We start from the raw sequence: 24,740 nt of genomic DNA, 5'->3' as shown, positions 1-24,740 counted from the left end.
TCCTTCCCGTGGTGACTCCCAGCTGCTTGGTGCCAGCGTGGGCTCATCCTGATGGGGGCTTGCTGGGGAAGGTGGTGCAGGGGAGGTTCCTGTTACACTAATCAATGGGGTGGGGGTCTAACCCGGAGTTGCAGCTCCCCCATGCAGCAGGGAAGGTGCCTGCGGGGTGCTGTGCATGTCCTGGGAGGGGAGATCTGCCTCCCCAGGCACCCCTGGGTGCAGGGAAGAACCTCAGCCGTCACCCCACCTCCTCCCCGTGCCCCGCAACACCCGTGCTCTGCAGCTGAGGAGTCTGCCGGAGCCGTAAGGATCTGCTGCTGCAATTTATCCCTCGCCTCCAGCCCTGCTGCCGTCGCTGCTGCTCACTCCAGCCCCAGGTTGCCGAGGGAGGCGGTCGCCGTAGCAACGTGCAGTGCGGCGGAGGGAGGAGATGCTGGGAGCAGGGATGGCTCCCCGTGGAAGGGCAAACCTGCCTGCAGTAGGGGATGCGCTCCCTTAAAGGTAGGTCTGTTTTGCTGCTCTCCTCTCTTGTTCTGCCTCCAGCTCACCCTGCGCCCGCTGCATTTGTCAGACCCAGAAGGATGCATTTCGGGCTCGCTGCACCAAGGGGAGGGAGCCTGGGGTCGGGGTACGGCTCGCTTTGGCCTACCAGAGGGGTGTGCAGGGCTCAGCACTGCCGAGCTGGGGGCACCTGTCTGCTCACTCAGCTCCAAGGTGGGTGCCGGTTGTGCATGTGTGCGCCGGTGGGGCAGCACGCGCGTGCCCGTCTCCAGATGCACGCAGACGATGGACATGCCTGGGGCAGCCTGAATGTGCCAGCTGATCTGTGTGCATGCTTGGGTGAAGAGTGCTCCTGCGTGTGCCGGGCACGGGGACATGGCATAGGCGTGTGACGCCGCACACAAATTTCTGTGTCCATCTTGAGGGAGACAGAAACTCCTCCCCAATCGCCAGTCTCTGCTGCAAACTACTGCAAAAGGAGCCCTCTCCCGGCAGGGGCTCAGTGGCATGCCTCTTCCAACCTGCCCCCACCCCTCTCCTGCTGTCCTCTGGGGACCCCCTCCCGCAGTGACACCTGGCCCAGGAATGGCCTGGAGATGAGCCTGGTTGAGCAAGCACATCACCTGGCGGATTTCTCCTGGCAGACACAGCTGCGTTGGCTCGGTGACTTTGCCAGTGGCTTCTCCTCCGAAACCCTCAAGTCCCTGCTGAGAGACCCTGCGGCACCCTGCATCCGCAGAGGGGACAGTGCCAGTCGCCAAGGGGCACTGCCCATCACAGCATCTGGTAAGGAAACCCAGAGGTGGGAAGGCCAATCTGAAACGCAGCCCTGTCTGCTCAGCGCTGGCAAGAGCCCCGTACCTGGCAAGAGCCCTATGGGTCCGTCGATGGGGGTGCACCTGCTGCTTGGGTTGCAGTTCCCACCTCTGGTTTCTGGGCTCGTTTCATTAGCTCTTTGTCTGGCTGCTCGGGCTGGGAGGCGTCTGGCGTGAGTGGGCCTTGCGGCATTCTTCACGCCTGAGAAACTGGGTTAGCATGCATCTGCCTGCCATGCCACATGTGGGCCATCGATTATTCATGGGGCACCGGAGGTGCGGGCCGCTTTCCAGAGTGATGGGGTCGGATCCGGAGTGCAGCGGAAAGGATTCCAGCTGGGAAAAGCATGCGGTCAGATGATAGCCAAGGTGTACGCAACGGGAGACAGGATGCCCCCAGTCTCTTCCAGCCCCACCAGGTTGGCAAATGCATGTCTGTTTTGTCCCTTGGCTATGTAGGACTAACAGTGGTTCTGCACTTTGGGAGCAGCCCCTGGACAAAAAGTGCCCGGGAAGTGCAAAGTACTGTCATTGTTATGACCATCACCCCTTGGTGAGCAAGGGCTTCCCTGCACGCCTTTCTTCCTGTGACCTGCCCCATTTCCCCTAGGCATCCTTCAGGGTGTGCTAGGCTATGGGCAGGACCTCCAGGCTCTCCTTGTGGCTGCAGATGAGCTTGAGGAAGCGTTCAGCTTGCAGTCCTCCCTTCTCACCCCAACTCCAGAGCTGGCTCTTTAGGGAGAGGGATGGCCAAGGAGACTGGATGGAGGTGGTTGTGGTGAAGGAACTCCTGAAGAGGGAGCCCTTGGATTTAGCTGGACGTCCAGCACCGCCCAAGCTGCCTTGGCTCGAACACTGGGGGCCGGGGAAGGGCAGAAGCATGCGTCTTCTGGCCTAAACCCTTCAGTGCCACTGCCCTGGTCCAGTCCCTTGCGTCTGGCTCTGTTTCCACTGTACTTCAGGGTGCACGGGGTGTTCTGGGAAGTCTGTGTTGCGATTTGCAATGGCAGGGGTTTTTGCACAAGACCTGACCTGCTGGAGCCTCTGAGCCTGGCGCAGGCAGGGAACCCGCTGCTCTCCCTGTGAGCTGCCATATAACAGGGAAGGGGCATCTACCGGGAGCCTGCAAGCTGGCAGAAGCAAAGTGTGTTTCCACCTGGACCTTCAGCCAGAGAGAAATCCCAATCACTGAGTTGGCCCCGATCAGGGCTGGGCTGGGAGACTGTCCAGGGAAACTGGAGCGGCTGCCAAAGTCTGTTGTGGCGATCCATTAGCCGACGCTCTTGCCTTTGGGTCAGATGGGAATCAGTGCTGCAGGCTGGTGCTGGGCTGCCAGGTAAGCTCCTGGTCTGTCGTGGGATGAGCGAGTTCCTTACAGGGCATCGTTTCCCCGGGATAGGGCGCCAGCTCTCCCGGTGGTCAGCCAACCACCCCGTTCCACCCCAGAAGTGGCTGCCCAACAACAGTGCTCCAGACACGTACGTCCTCCTTGCTCTCCAGCCACACCAGCCAGCCACAGCGCAGGATGTGTCATCTGATGTGACGTCTCCTGAATTTTCTGGGGAGAAATTCTGCCGGTAGCTCTTTCCCACCCCCTCCAATAATTTGGCTGCCTTATTTTTGGCACCAGGAAGGAGCCTGACAATATGCATTGAGAGGCGTCGTTTTAGGTCGCGCTGCGAGAGGGAGGCAGGGCGGGCGGGCGCGAGAGCAGTCACCTCTCACAAATACTGCTTCGTCATGATGCTGGCTAATTCTCCTCTTGTTCAGAAATGGTCTGAGCCAGCAGGAGAGGTGGGGAGTGGTGCGCGCACACGCAAACACATGCACTCACACACATTCTCTCTGACTGGCTTCCTAAACCCACCCCGCTATCACCACTCAGGGCTTTGCAGGCACTGCCTCTGGGGCTGGGAGATACACACACGCACACACACACACCACACACACGAGCATGCAGGGGACTAGCACACTCTCAGCTAGACCCCGACAGCGCAGCAGCTAGACCCAGCAAGGACAACCGGCTGGATTGGCTCTAATACTGCCAAGCCGGAGGCAGAAGGAGGGGAAGACAGGCGACTGCAGGCAGGGGAGCAGGCGCTGGGCTCCTGGGGCTTGTTGTTGTTATTGCTCGCGGCTTGTTTTTCGGGCTGGAAAGCCATGCGGGATTCCTGGAAGAGGCTCCGGTAGCTCCAGCTGGGTGAGTCAAGCGCTCAGCTCTGCTACCTCATTGAGCTTGCACTTGGTCCCTGCCGCGGCCCGGCGGGGGCGAGGGGCGGGAGGCACATTCCAGGCAGATGCCGTTCCACGCCGGTGCCCGCTCACAGGCAGGGAGGCTGCGGGTAGCATCACCGGTGCCTCCTCCTGCCCTGCTCGCCTCATGCTTCTCTCATTGCTTTTCTTACCCCTTTCCTGCCCTCCCCTGATTTATTTTTCCTCTTCGGCTGCTCATCTGCGCTCCCCGGCCCCTGGCTTGCAGCAGGCCTCTTGCTCCCCCAGGCATCTGGGACTGGGGTGGAGGCCTCAAGGTTGGGCATCACAAATGGCGTAGTTCCCATAAGTGCCCCGGGCATAATGGGGGCAGGGGGTTCGGGTGTCACAGTGAGGTTCGGGCTCGTGCCGCGCTGGCGGCGGGTTGCTGTGCCAGGGTTTTGGGGCTGGGCACTGCTGTCTGGGAGTGGTTTGGCGTGGAGTAAGACGCCTGGGGTTGGGCCGTTCGAGATGCTGGACCAGGCAGCAACAACTGATGGGGTCACAGAGCAGCGGTGTGTGCTGAGAGTCCTGCGCCGCGCCCCGGAGTCGGTATGTTTGGAGAGGAACAGGGATGTCGCTGGTTTCTGACAGCAAAGCGGCTTCCCCAGCTGTCTTTCTGAGCGGGCACAGAAAAGCCCTGGCTCTTCCCGCCCCACCCAGCAAGGGCATACCCAGCACTCATGGCAGGCAGGCCAGAAATGCTGCCCGGCTGGGCCTTTTGATAGCCGTTTCCTCCTGAGATGTGTGTTAGTGACTAGCAGGAAAGCGCTAGCCGGGCATGCTGCCCTCACAGCTGCGTGTCCCCCGCCCTGAGTGGGGCATGCTGCCCTCACAGCTGCATGCCCCCCCCATCCAGCTGCAGACTCCCATAGAGCAGTCTGCTTCCTCCAGCTGTGCTTGGCAATGCCATTGTGTGCCCTGCTGCTCCCAGGGCTGCGATGGACATGCATCGAGGGCCTGCAGCCTCCCCAGGACCGTCTGTGGGCTGAGCAGAGCACCAGCAGCCCCCAGACTTGCAGGAGAGCAGCAGAGGGTTGCAAGCAGTGAGCAAGATGTAGGAGTAGGAGGGAGGCGGTGGATGGGCTCCAGAGTGAGCTGGAGGGCCAGAAGAGGATGTCTCAAGGGCTCTGGCCCCTTGGCCTGCAGGTCACAGGTCAGAGAGCAGCCTGGGTCAGCACTGAGCCCCAGCTGTGCCAGTGGGCAGCAAGTGTGCAGGGTCCAAGCAGGCCAGGGACCCCAGCGCAGCAATCCCTGCTAGTGGACAGCAGCAGGCAGCCCGGGGTTTATCAGCCAGCAGAGGCTGGACTCCGCTCCTGCTCCAGCAGAGGCAAAGCAGGACACCCCAGGACCCGCGCTGGGTGGGAGGGGGCAGGCTCAATGGCAGCGGGGCCACGATGCCAGGCCAGTCCTAGAGCTGGACACCCACTGCTTGCAGGAAAAAGGGCTCCTGGCTCACTGTGGGACGGGGATGCTCATGGGATCAGGAAGCAGGGGTGGCCTTCTCACGTACCCAGCTCCGCCTGAGGCCTCCAGGCCTGCTCATAGGGATAGGTGTGTTGGAGACGACACAGCTCCAACCCCAGCCTCACCTGGAGTCCCACAGCTCCGGGATTTCACTCTGGCCTGTAACAGATTTCTGCTCCAGCGGTGGGCTGGGACCGTACAGCATCCCTAGGGCTCTGGTCCAGCGAGCTGGTACAGACCTGCTGGCACCACACCGGGAGGAGAAGGGATTGGTCTAGCCGCTCCATGACACCTGGAGATGGCCATCCAGCCAGTGGGTGGGTAAGGAAGGGCAGAGCTCCTTGGGGTGCACCAGCTGCTGGGATGCAGGGGCTCTGGCTGGCCTGGTTCTGGGATGAGGATGGGAGGGACTGGCCATGCTGGACAGTGGAGGCCTGCCAAGGGCCACCGTTTCCATGTCCCTCTTTCTGTTGCTGTTCTTGTGCATGAAGCTCGCTGGGGCTGGGCTTGGCTGGGTGATCGTTACTGGAATCCAGCCTCGCCCGTCTCCGTGTCGGCCTGGTTGGTGATCATCCCTGTGTCGTTTTGCGTGGCGCTGGCGTGCTCAGGCTCGTGGCAGGCAGTCCAAGCCCCTGCCCTGTGGAGCGTGCGGTTGTGGTGTGCAGGCACAGGGGCAGCTCGGGGAAGCCTCTGGAAGCACTGAGTGAGCATCTCGGAGCTGCTTGCAGGGTTTGTGCCGCTGTCCCTGGCAAGGGCAAAGCCAGGGGGTGATGCTGAGGGCTTGTGGCTCTGTTCACCCACCTTGCCCTACAGGAAAGAAGTGAACAGGCCCTCGCCTCTCCATGCACCACGTTGCTTTTCAGCAGGCTGCCGGCTCAGGAACCCCATTCGGTGACGAGAGCCAAGGTGGGGCTGGCGGGGGCCACCTAGCAGCAAGAGGGAGAGGTGGGCAGAGGTTATGGGGCAGGTCTGGGTACTCCACTGCTCCCTGTGAGCAAAGGAGGTCACACAGGGTTTGCTTTATCCTGGTACTGTTGGTCTGGTTTGTGCTGGAGAGCTGGCCTTTCTCGGTTGGGCTCGCTGTACGGGGGTTGATCTCTGCTGGCCCTGTCTGCACTGGAGGGTACGGCTGTGCGGACAGGGGCGGAAATGTTGCTCAGGCGTGGCATGGACTTGCACCTCTGGTGTATATGCACAGGCATGTGTGTATAAGCCTGTCCTGCTGGGGCTTTTCCCCGCAGAGGAAGCCAGAGGCTGTGTCAGCCCTGGGCTGTTTCAGAGCCGGAGCATGCACCCCTGGGTCATTAAACCCCTTTCAGTGCAACCTGGTTCTTGAGAGAGCTCCCAATCCCTGGGCACCTCCCGCCAGCGTTGAAAAGAGGCAGCGCCTGCACTGCTGGACCCCGCCTGGTTACCTCAGCTAGCCATCCTGGAGCGACCCGCTGGCTTAGCGCTGGTGGTGCCCGTCAGGCCCTTGGTTGTGCCTGCCTGGGTGTATTTTTTTGCAACGTGCTACACAAATGCTTTGTAATAAGGGCCGGGGACCAGGCTGGGAGCGTGAGCAAGGCACTGCTGCTCTGTGCTTCGGGCAGGGAGTGGCCTGCCAGGGAAACTCGCCCTGCTGAAGAATGAGCCCCCGCCCCTGTGCTGGGGGGTCCCAGGGGGCCCTATGGGCTGAGGCCAAGCATTCAGCCCCTGCCTGCCCAGCCCTTCCCCCCAGGGTCGGGTTCTGCTGACGCTGCAGCTTTGCCAACAGGTTGTAAAGCTAGAAGGGGCTGCGGGAGCCCGGAGGGAGCCAGGTTGGCTTTGAAGTGCCTCGGAGAATAGCGGGCCTGTCTCCTGCCTCCCAGCCCCACCACAGAGCCAGCCTGCTGGCACCAGGGCCTTCTTGCCTGGCTGCCTGTTCCCAGCCTTGCCTTGCTGTGGCTGGCCATGAGAGCTCAAGCCTCTGGGATTGCAATGCCTCCCCCAGGTGCCAGACTCCAGGGTTAACTGGAGAAGGGCCCTGTACATAGTGGGGGTAGTGCCACTCGGCTGGGTGCTTGTACAGGGCATGCACAAAGTGCAAGGCACCGCAGGTGTGGACTGGCCCCCTGCAAACTGAGAGAGAAGGGGCTAGTGCCAGCGCGACACCCAGGAGCGGGGTTAGGGCGCCGCAGGCTGCAGCTGCCTGGGGCCAGGAGCTGGTTGCATTAGCAGCTGTCTAACAGCCAAGCAGCCCAGCTGATGCAAGTGCTGGTTCCCTGCAATAAATAAGGGCCGAGCCTTTGCCAAAAGATGAGCCTACCCACGGTGCTCAGAAAAGGAAGGGGGAGCCCTGCCTCCTCCTGTGGCCCCAGGGTGCTTTGGGTGCCCCCGTCCCAAGATGTGGGGAGGAGAAGAGAGGCTGCTGGGGGCTGGCTACTGTGGACATACGCACATGCCCCCGACGCCCCCAGCGCTCAGTCTGGGTGTGCCAGTGGCCCTCCACTGCCCCAGCACCAAGCCCTGGCCTGCTTCCTCTCCCCCACACACCAAAGAGATGCTCTCAGCAGAGGCCTCCCGGCGCCTCGCCTAGAGGATGAGCAGGCTAATCCCACTTTAAACCCAGATTACATGTCACGTGGGCCTTCTCCGTGCCCCACTGCACCGTGGCCACCCCCACTCCAGCACGCAGGGCTAACTAAAAGGGCATCAGGGCCACAGTCAGACTCTGGCCACGCAGGAGCTGTGCTCCTGGTCCGAGCAGGGCCATTGCACTGGTATGGGGGGGGATCAGGAGAGTCAGAGCCCCCTGCCTCCAGTCTCAGCTCCTGCGTGCAAATGACTGTGCTGGGTCTGTGGGAGCAGGCAGCAGTGATGCCTTGTGCTTGCAAGCTGTGGGTCCGAGGCCGTGTCTTACAGCTGGGATCCGTGCAGCCCAGCTATACTTATCCCACAGGGCCTGGCCTGGGAGCAGCCACTTTATCAATGGCATGTGCTGCCCAGAAGCCGGCAGGGTGCGGGCTCTGCCGGTGTGTGCCGCTTGAAGGCAGAGACTGGGCCCCTTTGGCTGAAGGCAGGGATCCTACAAGCCTGTCGCTTCAGTGCTTAGCAGCCACCTACACAGCTGAGTGGGCTGGAAGGGAGCTGTCAGTCTTGGCATGCCACCCACCCTGCCGTGAGCAAGCTTCCCTGGTCGGGGAAACATAGCCCAGCCGCTGTACTGCCCAGGGTGCTGCACACACAAGAGCCGCCCCCCAGCCAAGCACCTCTGCTGGGTGATGTTAAACAGCTTGGGAGGAATAAATTGAGAGCAAAAGAAGAGCAAGCCCCCTGACAGAGAAGGAAAGCAGGGCTGGATGCAGATAGACCTGGGTCTGCGTCTCCCGTGGCAGCGCCACCGCCTTGCTGCGCAGGGTGGAGCAAAGCAAGCTTGCAGGGCCAGACGCGGCTGCATCGTCCCAGTCTCTGTAGGCAGCTCAGCCAACAGACTAGATCATTGCCTGGGGCTGGCCAAGCACCATCTTCCTCCACATGGCCGCCACAGCTCTTGTTGGATGCCGCTGAGGTCTCCTTTCAGCCGGGGGGCAGAGCGGCTGCTGCTTTCTCACCTGCTCTCACCTGCACAGGGCCCAGCTGGCACTGTGCTTGCTCAGGCAAACTCACAGGTCCTGTCCCCTTCAGTACCCCATCGGCCCCAGGCTGCTCCATGGGCACAGGCTGCCCTGAGCTAGTGACTGCTCCCTGCCCGTCATTCTGGAGCAGGATGGTTGCTGGCTGAGGATGCACCGGGCAGGGGACAAGGCAGAGGCACCAGTGCTGCCCGCCCTGTGGGTGAGGGCGTCCGGCGCTAGGCTGGGCGGGTGGTGTATTGGCTAGTGCTTGCTCGCGCTGCACTGCAGGAGAGAGCAAGCCACTGTCTCCTGCCTGGTGATTTACAAGCTATTATCGCCACTCAATCGCAGCATTAAGATTTCATGGTGAGGCTGTGCCTAATGGACTCAGCTGGTGTTGGTCGGGGAGGGAAGAGGCGGTGGCTGGGTCGGTGTGCATCAACAGGAAGCCTGGGGGGGGCTGGAGCGTAGCCAGGCTGCAGCAGTGAGGATGGCACGGTGGCGAATGCACCTTCCTCCGTCTTCGCCACAGCGGGGCTGAAGCTGGGGTCATGCCGGCACGGGCAGAGGCTGACAGCACGCAGGCTGCACTAGGCTGGCACTTGTGGGGCATCGGCTTCTGTCACACACACCAGTGTGCCCAGGGTCCCCCATCGGGGAAAGGGGGTGACCATCACTGAGTCCGAGTGAAGAGAGTCCTTGGGGTGCTCTGGTCAGGGGTGGCGGTAGATATAGCCCTGCTTTCGCACGTGGGTGCCTGCAGGGACCCAGCACTGAGGTGGAAGGAGCACGTTGCACGGGGCAGGGGCTCTCTGACCTAGTGACTGGCTGCCCGGGTGACTTGAGACAGCATCTGTTTGGGAGAGGCAGGCACGGGGGGGCAGTGGGTACGGCGCAGACCTGGATTCGAGCGTGTGCCGGCACTCCCAAGTTGCAGCCAAGCTGGAAGTTGTGCCAGCCTCACCCCCGCTGGCTTCACAGGGGCTGTGCCCATGGCCGGTGGGAGAGTCCCTCCCTCTGCCTTGGCCTCCGTTTCTTTACTTCCCTCCCAGGACACCCCGAAGCTGAGCTCCCTATGCGCCGGCAGGGCTCGGGGCTCCTTGGACGGGAGGTGCCCCAGAAATGCCAAGGGCTTGTGGCTTGCTTATGGTTGCACCTGGAAGGCCTCGTGTGCAGGGGACAGGGCCAGGCCTTGCCCACCATGGACCTGCTTGAGCCCTTGAGTGCGAGCAAATGTGTGCGTCTGCATGTGTGTGTGTGTGTGTGTGTGTGTGTGCACATGCACTGGGGCGTGTGTGTGTCTACAAGGCAGCTCACTTTCCTGGAAGTGCTGTCAGCAAGTATGTCCCTGTCCAGCCCTGCTCTTGCTGATGCTCGGGGCAGGGGTAGGCAGAAGGCAGCTTGGATCCCTCCAGACTGCAGCTGATGGTGAGGATTTCCCTGTTCCCTACCCCCCGCAAAAGGATATTGGCCCTAATCCCCCTGGGGCAGAGGGGGAGTGGGCTGAGGAGGAGGCTGAGGAGGGCAGGGGAGCCCCGATGCCAAGGTACCAGCATGTCTAATTGAAGGCACCTGTCTCCCCTCTATCCTGGGATGGGGCCGCGAAGCACAGAGGAAGCCTTGCCCTGTGCCAGAGCACTGGGGTACTGGGCTGGGAAGCAGAGGGTCCATCCAGGACAGGGCACAGCATCAGCTGGGAGTGTAAGGAGCCTCCATACGGGATGTCCCCTAGCCCTGTCCCTCGCTGCCCAGACCCCGAGCACTTCCTTAGCCCCATCCCACGCACCCTGTGGGCTGGCCGGCTGCGGGCCCCGTCTGCTGCAGGAGCTTGTGACCTCTCCCTGTCCCCGGGTGGTTTATAGCTGAGAGTCTTTCCCATAGCAACCCTTGCTGGTGAAATACCAGGGGAGAGGAACAACGCGAGGCAGAGGCAGAGGCAGAGTCCCCATGCGGAGGAGGAGTGAGGCAGGGAGGAGGGCACGGAGGAAGGGCAGGACCTGAGCTGCAGCTTAAGCCCTCTCCTGGTGGTGGCTCCTGTCCTGGCCTCCTTCCTCTAGTCTGTACAAAGACAGGCTTGGCCGCTGTGAGAAGTCCTTGAGGGGGCAAAGGCAGGGGAGAGCCAGGCTCCTAAATCATGTCAGCCCCGCCGTCCGCACGGACCTCCCACCCCCACGCTGGCTCTCCACCCCCGGCACTGCGCTCTGAAAGGCGCTGTGCTGTGCTGTGCTGTGCTGCTCCCTAATCCTGCCCTTTATGCCACAGGCCAGTATGTGCATGAAGCATCCTCTGTGCCAGCCCCTGCCTCAGGGCCGGGCAGCAGAGCCAGGAGCACTTTCCCCAGCAGCCCAAGCCCCTGATAGGAGGGGGGTGGGTATGTTTGAATCGGGTATGCAGGTTGTAGCCATATTGGTCTAGAAGCCAAAGGAATCAGGCCTCGTGGTAGAGGTGATATGTTTTATTAGACCAACTAGATTTTTGCACACAAAAAAAAATTCTTTAATTTTCTCCTAGGCCTGAAGAAGGGTGTTTGCGCCCGAAAGACTGCAATTAAAGAATTTTTTTTTTTTTGCAAAAATCTACTTGGTTTAATAAAAGATATCACTTCTACCATGCGTCCTGACTCCTTTGTGTTTGAACCAGGCGTGCCTCTGTATGTGCAGCCGATCTCCATGCCCTCCTGTGTCTGCGTTTGCCTGGCCTTTTTTGCTCTGGTGTGGCTCTCTGGAGTACGAGAAAGAGCTTGTGAATGCAAAGCTCGAAGAGGAGGGGTTTTGCCTCTTGTCTCCTGCCCTGTGGCAGTGAGTGCCACAGCCTGTGTCCTGCTCTGGTCACAGACTGTCTCTGTGCGGGTAGCATGCCTCTCTCTGGCAGGGTAGAGGCAGAGGTGGCCCCTCCGAGATCGACCCCGGGCAAGCTTTGAGCACGGGGCAGAGACCTCAGGCTGGCCTCTGTGCAGAGGGAGGGCAGGCAGCTGGTGCTCTCTGGCTGCTTGGCTTGTTCTTAGCTATAAGGAGTCCACGTAGATAAGACCTGTGAGCCCTGATGGCTTGGACAGGCTCCCAACCAGGCACAAAGCTCAGTGGTCTCCCAAGCTGCTGGGAGGCCCCGGGGCTGGGGCTGGTCTGTGCCCTGGGGCCGGGTAGGAGGAGGAGAGATCTCCCTTCTCTCCTGCTTGGTCCAGCTGGGGCCATGCGCTCTGCTCCCTCCTGGTGAACTCAGCCCAGCCCTGACAAGGTGGCCCGCCTTTTTTGTGCAGAAGACCTGGCATCCCCGGCAGCTTCTCCCTGCTGCAGAGGGGCCTGGGGGGAGCAGGGAGCACAAGGTGGGCAAGGGCGGGGTAGGCATGGGCTCCATGGCAGGTTGTACATCATTTTAGGTTTGGGCTCCTGCTCCCAGCCCCCTCCCGTTGGAATTCATTGGAACTCTGTTAAATCCATCAGCACCACGCCATGGCACGGTGCCCAGGTCAGCCGCGGCAGTCACGGCCCTAGCCAGCTCTGCCGAGCCCCAGCTGGCTTTTGCCTGGTCCTTTTTTGCAGCCAGGCTTGGCACAGGGTGGAACCGGCCCGGCTCCCGGCGCACGTGGACCCCGGGCCCCGCAATCAGAATCCCAAACACGCAGGACCCGGCCTTATCTCTGGTGCCAGCAGCCGGCGCCTGGGCGCGTGGTCTCAGGGCCCTGTGCCTGCCAAGAAGGGCTTGGGCTGCTGGAATCACTGGCCCTGGGAGATTGGAGGTTGCCATGGAGAGTCCAGCTGCTGATTTGGGCAGCGGCACATCTGTCTGCTCCTGATAGTGCAGAAGTGCACGGCAGACAGCCATAAGCCTGACTGCGTGAGAAGGGGCAGGGGGCTAGGGACAGCCCTCCCCTACTCTGCCCCTCTGCTCCTTTTCTTCACCCCGCGACACCTATCTCTCTGGCCCTGTCAGCTCTCTGCCCTTCTCCTCTCTCGTTCCCTCTCCCCATCTCCATCTCCTTATCCAGGTGCTTGTCCCATTCTTTGTCTGCCTTGCTGTCTGTCTTCTCCCCTCTGCCCATCCATCTGTCGGGTCATTTAGGCTCCAGCCCAGTGGGTTCCTACCGAGCCCAGCCCTACCTCGTATTGATCCACCTCATTTAAGCTGGTGCGCACATGGCTCCAGAGGCCCGGGGCAGAGACGCTGCTCTTGCAAACCTATCATTCTCCTCCAGCTTGCCCTGCCGTCCTGGGGAGCAGGGCGGGAGCCCTGGGTAAAGGGTGTGGGAACCGGCAGCCACAGGCCCTGGGGGCTGCTAGGGTTGGAGCAATTTCCCATGATGTGATTATGCTCAGTAACATGATTATCATCTAAAAATATCCACTTGTCGCTCTGTACAGGAGGCCTGAGCAGCTGCTTGGCTTCACCCTGACAGCCCAGTGCAGGCAAATGGGGCTCGTGTGCTAGGGCTGTGTGAAGGAGTGGGACGGGCTCGTGGAGGAAAAGTTTGAGGATGAAGGTTTTTCTCTGATGCATTCACAGCCCGCTGCATTCAGCCTTGGGCTGGGCCCTGCATGAAGACAGGAGCCAGAGCCGAGAGGAGGCAGGCAGCTGGTGCTCCCTCTTGCCCTTAGCTATGAGGCAGTAATGCTGAGTCTTGTGCTGGGTGCAGGGTAGGGTGTGAAATGGGTTTGTCACAGGCACTGGGGGAGGTCTGGATTGCTTGACCCCAGGCACCCAGACCAGCAGGGCGGTAAAATGGACTGGGCCTCCACCCCGGAGCTGTGCTGAGCAGCCCTATGCCCCGACCACTTGCGGCTCCCATCAGCAGCCACGAGAGCCTGGCTTCCTGTCGCCGCCGGCCAACCCGGAGGGCTCTGCTAATCTGCTCCAGGCAGATCCCAGCCTCTGCAGAGCCATTCCCCGAGAGCCTGGGAATCCAGCCCTGGCTTTGCCAGCAGCAGGGCCCCTGGAAAGTCTGAGCTCATGGACACCGGTCTGGTCGGATGCTCAGCCTGACAACGCATCCTTCTCCAGCATCCTTCGCGCACAGAGAAAGAGGCTTTCACTGCCAGACAGAGCGGACCTTTGCCCTTCCTGCTGCCTCCTGCCGAGGGCTGCTGTGCACTTCACCAGCCCTCTTGAACCGCAGGTCCCAGCCCTGTCCTGGGAGGGAGGCAGGCAACAAGATCTCCTGCAATAAGGCAGTAGGAGTAGCGAGGGACCCAAAGCTGCATGACACCTTGGGCATGTGTAGAAAAGGATATCTGTCCGTCTGCTGGCTGGAAGGAAGATAGCTGGACCTGGCATGCTTGCCCGCAGCGGGGTACCCGGAGTCCCACTGGCCAAAGACAGGCCTGGATCTTCTCTGAGCCTGCAGAGGTGCTGGCAGGGGTGAGTGCTAGGGGACATGGGGCTCTTTCTGTGCATCCTGAGGAGCAGGCCTGTCTCTGGGACATCCTATCCAGAGACACAGGGACGGCAGCCACGCCGCGGGGCAGTGCTGCAGAGGGAGAAGGACGCTTTTTTTTTTTTTGTCTGTTTTTTTGCACCGTTCCTGGAAGCACTGTTATACCAGGTCAATGCATGGAGTGGATGGAGCAAGCTCCAGTTGCATGCTGGAGCAGGAAGGCTCGGAGCAAGCCTTGCTCCTGGATGGAGAGGAGAGGAGAGGAGAGAAGGCAGCTGTACCTGCCCAGTGACAGCACTTCCCTGCTAAGGCAAAGCTCCTCTTGCCCCATCTCAAGAGCCAGGGGCTGCCTTGAAGGCAGAAACAAGTGGACCCCAGTAATGCTGGAGCACGTGAGGTCTCTGGCTTGCAGGTGCTGGATGCCATGAGCTGAGGACACAGGACGAGCCACCTCCTCCCTCTCTGAAACTAGGACAGGCCTGCAGCCTCTCACAGCTGAACAGTGATGATGTGCAAACCAGCACCCCCCATCCTGACACACACACCAAGCTTGCTTGGGGACAGTTTCTCCCGTCCACATCCTGCAGCCGATAACAGGTCACAAAGGCAGCCAGGACGCCCGCTCTGGGCCTGGGGTCGGGGGGATATCGATCGGAGGTGCCTCTGGCAGGCAAGTGCGTCTGAAGGACGAGGGTTGGGTTTCAGCTCTCGGACCCGAGCGCGGTGCGTGCGGGGGGTGGGGAGGGCCTGGGGCTCCAGCACTCAGAGACGCCACTTGTGGATCTGATAAGGTGCTGGCAGGGAGCGGGGCGGCCGTGTGGCTCCGTCACGTGTCGCCTCCCCATGCGAGAGGCGTGCATGCAGCGCAGGGGGCTCGCCAGACCTGCGGCTTGGACCCGAGGCCAGGCCGCCCGACCCTCTCCTCAGCACCAAGCCTCAGGTAAAGCGCATCAGACCCGCAGGCCTGGCCCCACGCGCTTGGCAGTAACCCCCAGAGGTCTTGCAGCGGTACCTCTGGGTGGGAAGGCAGAGCAAAGGGTCTAGCCCTGTCAGCACCAGAGGCAGAGGAGTGGAGATAACAGCAAGGCGGCCTTTGGCACAGCCAGCCTCGCGCCCGTCTCACCCTGTCTGTGCCTGCCCTTGCATGTAGAGCAAGCCGGCGAGGATGCCTGTGCTGTCCCTTGCCGTGGCGTAGTACCACCTGCCCGGGGGTTAGCTGGCAGTGCAAGCAGAGCTGCGCCCCGCCATCCATGCACTGCTCCAGAGGCTTCCTGGAAGACCCTTGTCATACGGTGTGAGGCGGGGAGGGCAGGATAGGGGGGGAGCTGGCCAGTGTGTCATTGCCGGCAGCCTGGGAGGCGTCCAAGCTCTGTCACTTCCCATTGTGCGGAGAACAATGGCTCAAAACAAGTGCGGCCCTCCCTCTGCTCAGTGCATGGAAAGATTCAAGGGGGGAGGAAGGTTTCTTCCAGGCCAGGAGCCTGGGCTGGCTGAGATCAGGCACTGCCCACAGCAGCAAAGCTGCAGCAAGCTGGGACTGCAGCCATCCGCGTGAGCGCCAGACTGGGCTGGACATGTGCTGGGTGGATGCCAGGACCCCTCTCGGCGTGTGACCCTGCCCTGGCTGGACAGCTGCAGGCCATGCCTGGGATCTTACCTCTCCCCCTCTCCGTCCCCATTGCAGAGGGAGCCCGTGACCCACGGCCTGGTATAAGAGTCCAAAGGGATGTGGAGACACAGAACTGCTGGTACGTGAGCGCCTGACCAGGCCACGACCCCTGGCCCCCTCCTGCCCCAGGGCCAACCACTAACGTGGGCCCAGCTGAGAGCCAGCTGGGTCTCAGCACTGCAGTCCCTGGAGCTTTGCCAGGCTCCAGTCCCCCCCAGCTTGTCCCTGCAGCCCCCCGCTGAGCCTGGCGATGAATATTTCAGACCCGCCATGCATGCCTCGCTCCACGTTGGCGCCAGGCTCCTGAGTGCAGGCAGCCTGGCCTGGCAGCAAAGTCCTGGGAGGCAGAAACACTTGGCAGTGGAGACCTCTTCACCCTCCTTTCTGGGGCCAGGGGATGCTGGAGAGGACCTCATGGAGCTTGCAATCCCAGCACCCCTTCCCCCTCCAGCCCCCACCCCGTATGCTGCTCAGGCCAGAGCCCGGTTCATTTCCAGGGGCCAGGCACTGGCAGCTCCATGCATCCACCCGGGGTCAGTCATGGCTAACAGAGGTGCCTTCTCCCTGCAGGACGCTGTGAATGACCCCGGCCTTCCAGCAGCCAGCTGAATGGAAAGGCTACAGAAGGTAAAGGGGCTGCCACAGGTGCTCCTGCCCCAGCCCCCCACTGTGGGAGCAGGGGCAGGGGCAAGGAGGGGCTGGAGAGTCCAGCCGTTGGGTGCAAGAGCCTCTCACCCCCCCGTTGCAAGCCCAGCCCAGCATGGAGTAGTGGCCTGGGACCATCAGCTGGCAGATGCCAGGCGTGTGCAGCACAGCGCTGGCACCAGTGGTCCAGGCAGGGCAGAGGGCAGGAGCTGGCACTGCCCGCTCTGTTGCATTGTCTCGGAGGGGGTGTTCCCCCTGCCTTTGGCAGCATTGACGGAGGAGCAGGGCAGGGCAGGCTGGCCCTAGCAGAGCTGGCTCCTTGTCTCGCCCTTTAGCCACCAGGCTGTGCAGCTCCCTCTGCCCTGGGCATCCCTGCCCGGCTTGCTGGAGTCTGGGCAGGCAGCACCACCTAGTGGTTACTGCAGCAAGCAGGGACACATCTGCTGAGCAGCTGGGCTCAGCATTGCTCCTCCCGGAGACCTCACCTTGCTGGCAGGCGGCAGGGAGCTGTGGGCCCTTTGGACCCGGGTGGCTTGACCCTGAGGCTTGGTATCTAATGGAGCCAGATTCGTGCTGGAGGGGAGTTGCCTGCGACGCTTCCCCCTCCCTCCCTCCTTGCCTGCATGCCTGGAGCCCGGCCAGGATCAGAGCAGGGCCCGGTGGGGATACGGCCACTTCCAGCAGCTCTGGAGGGAGGCGGGTTTGTGCAGGAAGGTGCTCCCTGCCACCAGCAGACCAAGCTGCCTTGTGCCCTGGTGCCCAGGGCTTCCCTCCCTACTAGCATTCAGGGTGCAGCAAGGCCTGGCGGAGAGCTGCTTCCCCTGGCATTGCTGTCCTGCACACGCCTTGCTGGGGGGTGTCGTTGCTGGGCTTCCTCCTCCCTCCCCCTGGCACCCCCAGCTCTACCGGCCACGCTGCTTGAGCAGGTGGCATTCACACGTGCCTCCTCCTGCTTTCCAGCAACCCTTGACCTCCCCAGGGAGCGTCGGCTCCTCCCGTGGGTCCAGTGTCCCAGGATCACCTTCCAGCATCGTGGTAAGTGCAGCCCCCCTTTGCCAGTACGGTGCAGTGGTTTGCGAGGGAGTCTGCTCTACCACAGACCTGGAGCAAGTCACTGCCCCTTGCCGCGTGGGGGAGGGCACCGGCTTCCCCGCAGGCTGCGAGGGTTCAGTTCCTTGCAGGGAGGGACCGGGGGCTCTTGGGAGAGGCCCAAGGCTGAGAAGGAGCCTGTCCGTCTTTGCAGGCCAGAATGGATAATGAGGTGCTAGGCTACAAGGACCTGGCAGCCATCCCCAAGGACAAGGCCATCCTGGACATCGAGCGCCCTGACCTCATGATTTACGAGCCTCACTTCACCTACTCCCTCATGGAGCACGTGGAGCTGCCCCGGAGCCGAGAGGTGAGGGCATCTCAAGTAGGGGTGGGCCCCTGTGGCCTCCCCCCAGGCCAAGGCACTCAGCTGATGTTGGGCAATTCCCATCTGGCTCCCGGGGGCTCCTGGCTCCTGCTGAGATAGGGAAAGTTGTTGCATGCTAGTGATGTCTGCAGGCTGCAGCAGTTAAGTGTCGGCATCTGCTTTCCTCCACAGCGGTCCCTATCGCCCAAGTCCATCTCTCCTCCTCCTTCTCCAGAGGTGAGTCCTGCCAGGCGCTGCCCCTTGCACAGCTGCTTATCACCAGCATGAGATCAAGGGTCTGGCTCAGGGAGCCAGTGACTAGACAGCCTCCCACCTCTCTCCTCTGACACTGGGTCTCCCCTTTTCCAGGTCATCCGGGACTGGATGGAGAACAAGTCTCCAGGAAGTGCCTCCCAGGCAGCTAGTCGCCGGACTAGCAGCATGGCCCGGACTGGAGTGCACCACTTCCACCGGCCTGGTATGCCCCACACCCTGCCGGGGGCTCAGGGGCCATGATCCCCTCATGTCTGTGCCCAAGCAGAAACCCCAAATCACTGCTGCCCTGCCTCGCTGCCAGGCAGGATTACAGCCAGAACTGAACTCAGCCCCGGGCTCTCTCCTCCCCACCCCTCCAGTATGCAGCAAGGGGAAAGCTGCCTGCAGTGAGAGAGCCTCTCTCCCCTGCTCCTTGGCTCTTTCCTTCAGTGATGTGTATCTCCCTGTCTTCCCCTGGCCCCTGAACCTGCCCCTTCCCCCAGAGATGGACAAGATGGAGCTGAACATCTACAAGAAGCCCCCCATCTACAAGCAGAAAGGTGAGCACGGCTGTGCCCCAGCTGGGTGCTCTGGATTTGAGGTTTGGGGCACATGTCCTTGGAGATGGCAACCCTCTATCCTGCCTCCCCGTCTCTTCCAGAGCACCCGGCAGGAGCCCAGCATGGCAAGCACATGATTGAAGACCAGATCATCGAGTCCTCCAAGTTCCCAGCAGCCCAACCCCCCGACCCCAACCAGCCGGCCAAAATCGAGACGGACTACTGGCCCTGCCCTCCCTCCCTGGCAGTCGTAGGTAGGCGACAGCAGGGTGGTTGATGCCCAAGCTTGGGCAGGTTGATGTGGGCATGGGAGCCTGCTAAGAGAAACAAAATGGGTGCTGGTGACTTAAAACACTGTCATTGTGGGGATGGAGGGACCAAAAAGCCAGGACTCTGATTGTGTGTGACTGGAGCAGGTCCCTTGAGACACTGGATAGCCCTGAAGCTGGGGCGACTGCCCCCTGACTCCCCTTGCCAGCTGGATGGCACACAGGGTGGTATCAGTGATTTCTTAGCTCTTCTCTTCTCACTGTGCCTCCCCAGAGACAGAGTGGAGACGGCGGATGGCCTCCAAGAAGGGTGAGGAAGAAGACGAGGACCTCACGGAGGAGATGAAGAACCTGCGTGAGCTCCAGAAGCAGGAGCTGAGTAAGGTACGGGGAGGCTGGGGCCATGGGGTGCTCGGGGACGGTGCAGGGGGTCTGCCCGGGCAGAGACTGGTCCCTGACCCACATGCTCCCTCTCCTCAGGTCACCTCCAACCTTGGGAAGCTGATTTTGAAGGAGGAGATGGAGAAGTCTCTCCCCATCCGGAGGAAAACCCGCTCGCTCCCAGACCGAACGCCCTTCCACACCTGTGCGTGGGGCTGGGCGCAGACCAGATTTGCCCTTCCCCTCCCCAAGCCTAGGAGTCCTTCCCCAAGCCTCTCCCTGGGGTGGGATCCATGCTATGGAGATGCCTACTGGGACCTCCTTACAGTACCTCTTACCAGGGCTGGGGGTAGCAGAGAGCCGGGAGCTCCCCTATTCCAGCCCAGTTGCTCATCCCCTTGGGTAACCCAGCTCCTGCCGTGCTTTCTCCTGCAAACAGCATGGGGGTGACTGCATTTCTGTCTCTTTTTCAGCTCTGCACTTGGGGAATTTCAAGTCCTCCTCCCTTCCTGCCTCTGGGAGAAGCACCCTCACCAGGGTAAGGGAGGTTTCTCACCTCTCCAGATGGCACCAAGCTGAGCTGCTCCAAACTGGAGCCCCTTCCTGCCCCCATGCTGGGTGGGTGCTGCCCTGCACAGGCATGGGCTGTATGCCTATGGGGCAGGCAGAAGGCTTCCAGTGAGGAAAGGACCAAAGCCAGGGGGAGCTGCTGGTGGGGGAACCCAGGCCTCTTTCACCCTTTGGGGTCACTGCTGACACCATCCCTTCTCCTTCTGCAGCTGCAGTCCGCCGAATTCAGCCCAGCAGGCAGTGAGAGGGGGAGCCCAGGTAAGAGAAATGCAAGGTTGCAAGCACAAGGGGCAGTGCTGGTACCCACTCTGGCCACTCCCAACCAGCTCCCACATGCAACACAGCTGTCAGGGGCACTTTGTCATGAATCCCCAGGGCTAGATGTGCAGCAAGGGGAACTCCACCCAGCCCCCTGGGCTTCAGTGGGGTCTGGTTCCTGCTTGCCGCAACCCTGTTGCTGCACTGCTGTCCCTTGTGGACACACTCAGTTCCCACATTACATAACATCCATGGGGCAGTGGTACCCACCTTCTGGCCATCCCCATAGAGACCTCCCCCTTGGGGTTGAAAGGGTCACAGAGGCCCCACTAGCCTTGCATGTCTCTGTACAGCGAGGCATAATATACAAGCTTAGTCTGCCACTGCCTGTGCCAGGTGTCATCCATTGAGGACCAGGCCGCATTACTCCCTGGCGAGGGATGGAGGTGGGGTTGACGGCCATGTACCTTGTTCCTTTGTGTTTTACAGGCCTGCAGGTAAGCCCACGCCTGACTGCAGGAGTGGCGACACAGCAAGAGGTGGGGTGTCCTGGGCCAGGGAGGGGAGAGAGTCTCTCCCTTCTCTGCAGGGTCAGCATCCTCCTGCCCCACTGGGTGCCCGAAGGAGAGAGCTGGTGCCAGGTCTCCGATGGAACTGCTGGTGGGGGTGGGGGTGGGCACCGGCAGGGCAGGGGCTGGGGCAGGACAGCGGGGATGTGGGTCCGGCGAGCCCCGGAGCTGTGGGAGGGTGCAGCAGGACACTGTTGGTGCCTGCCACTTTAAGACCTGGGGCCAAGCAGCCAGCAGGTGCTTAATTGCAGTGGCCATTTTGGAGCTCTGGCCGCCCATGTAAACAGGGCATTTTGCTGCCTGGCTGGAGAGGCAGCAACATTGCCTGGGTGTGAGGCTCCATAACATCCTGGAGGTAAGAGAGGAGCTGTAGGGGATGGCTAGGAGGTTCCCGGTCCTGGGCATGACCTAAAACTGCACCCTGCCAGGAGTGGGTGGCCTGCTGGGGCTCTCAGCGGCGCGGGAGCCCCCAGTAAAAGCCAGGCCAGTTACCACCCTGGTGAAAGGTGGGGCAGGGCGCCTTAACCCCAGCTCCCACCTTCGGGTGGGTCACCCACTAGTAGGGCCCAGAGGGCAGACCCCAGAAGATAGTGGGGCTAGAGGCTCAGAGACCTGATATAAAGAGTACCCTCAACTGGTCAATGCTGGGGCCAGGACCAGGATGGTCCAAAGGGCCAGGGGCCCACTGTGAGGGATGCCCAGAGCTAAGAGGGCCTCGAGTTTCCGACTGGCCTTGGAGGTGAGGCCAGGGCCTGTATGGCGAAAGGTCCCAGGGGGACCACACCCGAGAGGGGAAAATAGTTTCGGGGAGCTAGATGGCCTGAATGAGGGCGGGGTAGGCTGTCTGATTGGAGGGGTCCTGACAGGAGGATTCTGGGGCTCAGTGCAGGGCCGGTGATGTGGATAACAGCTGGATGCCATCTGTGAGGCATAGACTGTGGTGTAGGGGAGGTACGGAGCTGCAGATGGTGCCCCCTGGCATCGGGGCAAGAAATGGGCAGCCTCCTGCTTTAATTAACATCAATTAATTAATTATCATCAAGGCATGGCAGGCAAGAAGTTGGGTGGTTATCCCAGAAACAGGTGGGCGGGCCACAGGGAAATCGGCCCATAGGAGGCCCCCCTGTTGCAGAGAGAGACACCGCAGAGGTGCAGGGATGAGGCTGGAGCACTTCTCTCTCCAGTGCCTGGAGGGAAGCCTGTCGCCCCGGCTGTCGTTCAAGTCCCATGAAGGTGGGGTGGGGAGAGGGACTCTGACATGAGAAGCTCTGCGCCCCAGTCCTGTGGCTTTGCTCTTTGCAGAACGGCCAGAGGGGGAGGATGGACAGAGGGAACTCCCTGCCCAGCATGCTGGAGCAAACGGTAAGGGCCATGGCTCCAGGGCCATGATTCAGATGATGCACACCTTTGGCAGTGGCTGGACTGGCTGCTTAAAGCCTTATGCTATAGGAAGATGTCTCCTCCAGGCTGGGGTGTGGATTTGCAGGAAGGGCATGCGTCAGTGGCGTGTGCCGCCGACCACCTGAATTGGGGAGGCATGATGGGATGTGTGCCCTGGCAGGCTGGGCAGTGGCGATGCAGGGGAAGACAGGGCAGGGAGCAGCGTTTCCATCTAGCTAACCTTTTCTGTCTTGCTGTCAGATTTACCCCTACGAAATGCTGATGGTGACAAACAGGGGCCGTGTGAAGCTGCCCCCAGGAGTGGACAGAACCAGGCTAGAGGTATGAATGGAGCTGACCCCACTAGGGGACTGGTTGTGGAAAGGGAGGGCAAGGACATGGCAGAGAATGAAGCCCAGGGGCTGTATCTGCACAGGAGACCCCGATTTGAACCTGCACCTTTATAAAGCTCAGTCACGGCTTCCAGTTTTAACCTGACACACGAGTCCTTGCTGAGGCTACACGGGGTGAGCAGCTCGGTTACAACAGAGCACCCTGTGGGTATAGATGGGCTTAGGCACAGGGTTGGTCTCCCTTGGGAGCCATTATTAATTAGCAAGTCCTGTAGGCAGATGTACACGCGTGTTGACACACGTGCCCATGGAACCTGGAGTAAAAATGTCTCCCCTGCTCTGCCCCCCTCGCAGAGGCACCTGTCCCCCGAGGATTTCCTGCGTGTCTTCGAGATGTCCCCCGAGGAGTTCGGGAAGCTGGCGCTGTGGAAGCGGAACGAGCTGAAGAAGAAAGCTTTCCTGTTCTGAGCCCGGGCCCGGGCCCGGCCCCTCCTAGCTGTGATCTCCGTTAGTGTCACACACAATCCGCATCGCAGCCGCTTTAGGGCTCTCGAGCCGGTTTTAACTAACAAACACCTCCCTCCCTTCCCGGGAGAGCACTGATCCCCCGCTCCCCCGGCTCTGGGGGATCTGTGGCCCTGCACCCCTCCACTCTGCACCCCTCACTGGTATCACTCGCTAATGCCTGATGGTCTGGCTGACTGGGGTCCCATCTCTTGGAGGCTCAGCCCATGGCTGCTCTTAGTGGAGCAGGGGGCTGGGGGAGCTAAGCAAGGCAGGAGGAGCAAAACCCCCAACCCCAAGAGGGCTCGCTCGGCAGGATGGCACTGAACCGGGTGCAGGGGGGATCTGGAGGGGAGCAGCGGTGGGCTTGTTGCTGTGCCCTCTCGGGCTGTGGTGGGATGACGGGGGCTGTGGCAGCCTCTCGCGGCACAGCAATTGAGATAGGATAGGGATGCCCAGGTGTTGCGGGGCTCCAGGCATTGCCACAGCTGCGTGTCCCCAAGCTGCTCAGCAGCGAGGGTGTCACCCCTGCTGTCTCGGTCAGAGCCAGCCCATGGGACAGCATCTCCCTGCTTGTCCATCCATCTGTCTGACTGTCCCCTCCACTCCCTGCAGCCTGCTCCCTGGGGCTCTGCTCGTCAGCCCCTAGTCCTCTTGTCCCCTCCCTGGGCGAGCTCCCCCATGCCAGCCTCCCCTGGGTAGCGTGACCAAAGCTTTTAGCTCACCTGGCCCCAACTCTTGAGTGTGAGTGGGCCTGGCCCTCGCCAGCTATGGACTTTGCTGCAGACCCCGTGCTCAGCCCCACACCAAGCCAGGCTGCTGCCCTGCTGTGCACAGGAGTTTGCCCGGGCAGTGGGTGAGCACGGACTTGGGGTGCAGCCCACGGGCAGGCTCAGCCTGGGCAACTCTCTGTGCCACCCCTGGCAGCTGCCTTGCTCTGTGCCCCGCCAGCTCCCCAGGGACAAGTTCCTCCTGAAGACCCCTTGCAGAGGGGTCCACACAACCAAAACACTGCCACAAGCCGCAGGGCACCACGGGGCCATGCAACCAGAGGGCTGATGGGCACATCCTGCCCGCTGCGCCCTGGCCTGATCCTGCCTGCTCCTAGGAGGGAGCTGGCAAAGCAACCCAGTCAGCTGCCAGAGCATTAGCAGAGGACATGGCCCAGAGGAGATGGAGGCATGGCCATGCCCCAGGGCAACAGCTGCCTTGGGGCAGGCCAGCGCACAGCGGCAGAGGGCTGTTTCCCTGCTCCAACGCTCAAGTCCAGGCACGTCCGAGTGCAAGTGCAGGGCTGACCCGAGCTCGGAGCTGCTGCCTTTCTTTTGCCTGAGGAAGGGATGCGCAGCAGGACATCGGAGGCTACTTAGGCGCACTTTGGAGGATGCTTGTGTGTGACGGGCCACGGAGCAGAGAGGAGGGCTCACGGACGCGTGCGGCCAGCAGAGAGGATGGTAGGGCCAGATCAGTGTCCAGCAGGCTGGTAGGACGAGCTACCTGCCCTGGTGCTGATCCTTAGCGAGTTGTTCTGCACGGGGGAAAAAGACCCACGGCACTTCTCCACCCACCATGGAGACTGCCCAGAGCAGGGAGCCGTGCACAGCATGCCCAGGCCTCCCCCCGCTCGCTAGCCGGGGAGCCCAGCTCCTAGCCAGCCTCACCGGGCGGCCGCCAGGGAGCCGCCCCGCTGCCCCCATCGGCCCGCCGCTCCTCCGCCAGGGTGTAAGGGATGTAATTTATTGGGGACTCGCTGGCCCTGGCTCGCCTTTCACTGCTCCGAGACAAGCGACATATCTATAACTCTCTCTCCCTCTCTCGGGCCGGGGCGTCCCTTCCGGACTCGCTCACTCCCCCTTGGTTTTTCTTTGGGCGACTTGGATCTTTTTTGCTGGTGTCCGAGACTCCGTGTGAGAGTGAGGTTTGCTTCGCATTAAAGGTGAACTGGCTTTACCGGC

The 24,740-nt window shown here is 61.5% G+C and overlaps 1 protein-coding gene across 6 annotated transcripts; it reads left to right on the top strand.

Moving 5' to 3' along the window:
- The first annotated feature begins 419 nt into the window (after positions 1 to 419).
- On the top strand, positions 420 to 24,740 carry DMTN (dematin actin binding protein). Of its 6 annotated transcripts, XM_019546119.1 has the most exons (18): positions 420 to 501; positions 1,146 to 1,287; positions 15,661 to 15,724; positions 16,216 to 16,272; positions 17,251 to 17,325; positions 17,534 to 17,689; positions 17,879 to 17,923; positions 18,056 to 18,164; positions 18,445 to 18,501; positions 18,603 to 18,755; positions 19,045 to 19,154; positions 19,251 to 19,356; positions 19,625 to 19,689; positions 19,931 to 19,979; positions 20,469 to 20,476; positions 21,851 to 21,910; positions 22,190 to 22,270; positions 22,636 to 24,740. In XM_019546119.1, exons 4-18 carry the CDS (start codon positions 16,255 to 16,257, stop codon positions 22,747 to 22,749), a joined length of 1,206 nt encoding a protein of 401 aa, XP_019401664.1. In that variant the 5' UTR covers positions 420 to 501; positions 1,146 to 1,287; positions 15,661 to 15,724; positions 16,216 to 16,254; the 3' UTR covers positions 22,750 to 24,740. The 6 variants fall into 6 exon arrangements, with proteins under 6 accessions (XP_019401664.1, XP_019401665.1, XP_019401663.1 ...); XM_019546120.1 differs by lacking the exon at positions 420 to 501 and having other exon boundaries at positions 1,125 to 1,287; XM_019546118.1 differs by lacking the exons at positions 420 to 501; positions 1,146 to 1,287 and adding an exon at positions 3,136 to 3,516.

Source organism: Crocodylus porosus, unplaced genomic scaffold (assembly GCF_001723895.1).
Source record: "Crocodylus porosus isolate Cpor-Errol unplaced genomic scaffold, CroPor_comp1, whole genome shotgun sequence".
In the NCBI taxonomy this organism is placed as follows: domain Eukaryota; kingdom Metazoa; phylum Chordata; order Crocodylia; family Crocodylidae; genus Crocodylus; species Crocodylus porosus.
This window is presented reverse-complemented; position numbering and strand designations above follow the sequence as displayed.

What these genes read in the sequence shown, in the direction of transcription:
- DMTN (XM_019546119.1), top strand. An exon ending in TCCCTCCCTGGCAGTCGTAG is followed by an intron (nt 18,756 to 19,044) that starts GTAGGCGACAGC and finishes GTGCCTCCCCAG; the next exon opens with AGACAGAGTGGAGACGGCGG. An exon ending in GGAGAAGCACCCTCACCAGG is followed by an intron (nt 19,690 to 19,930) that starts GTAAGGGAGGTT and finishes CTCCTTCTGCAG; the next exon opens with CTGCAGTCCGCCGAATTCAG.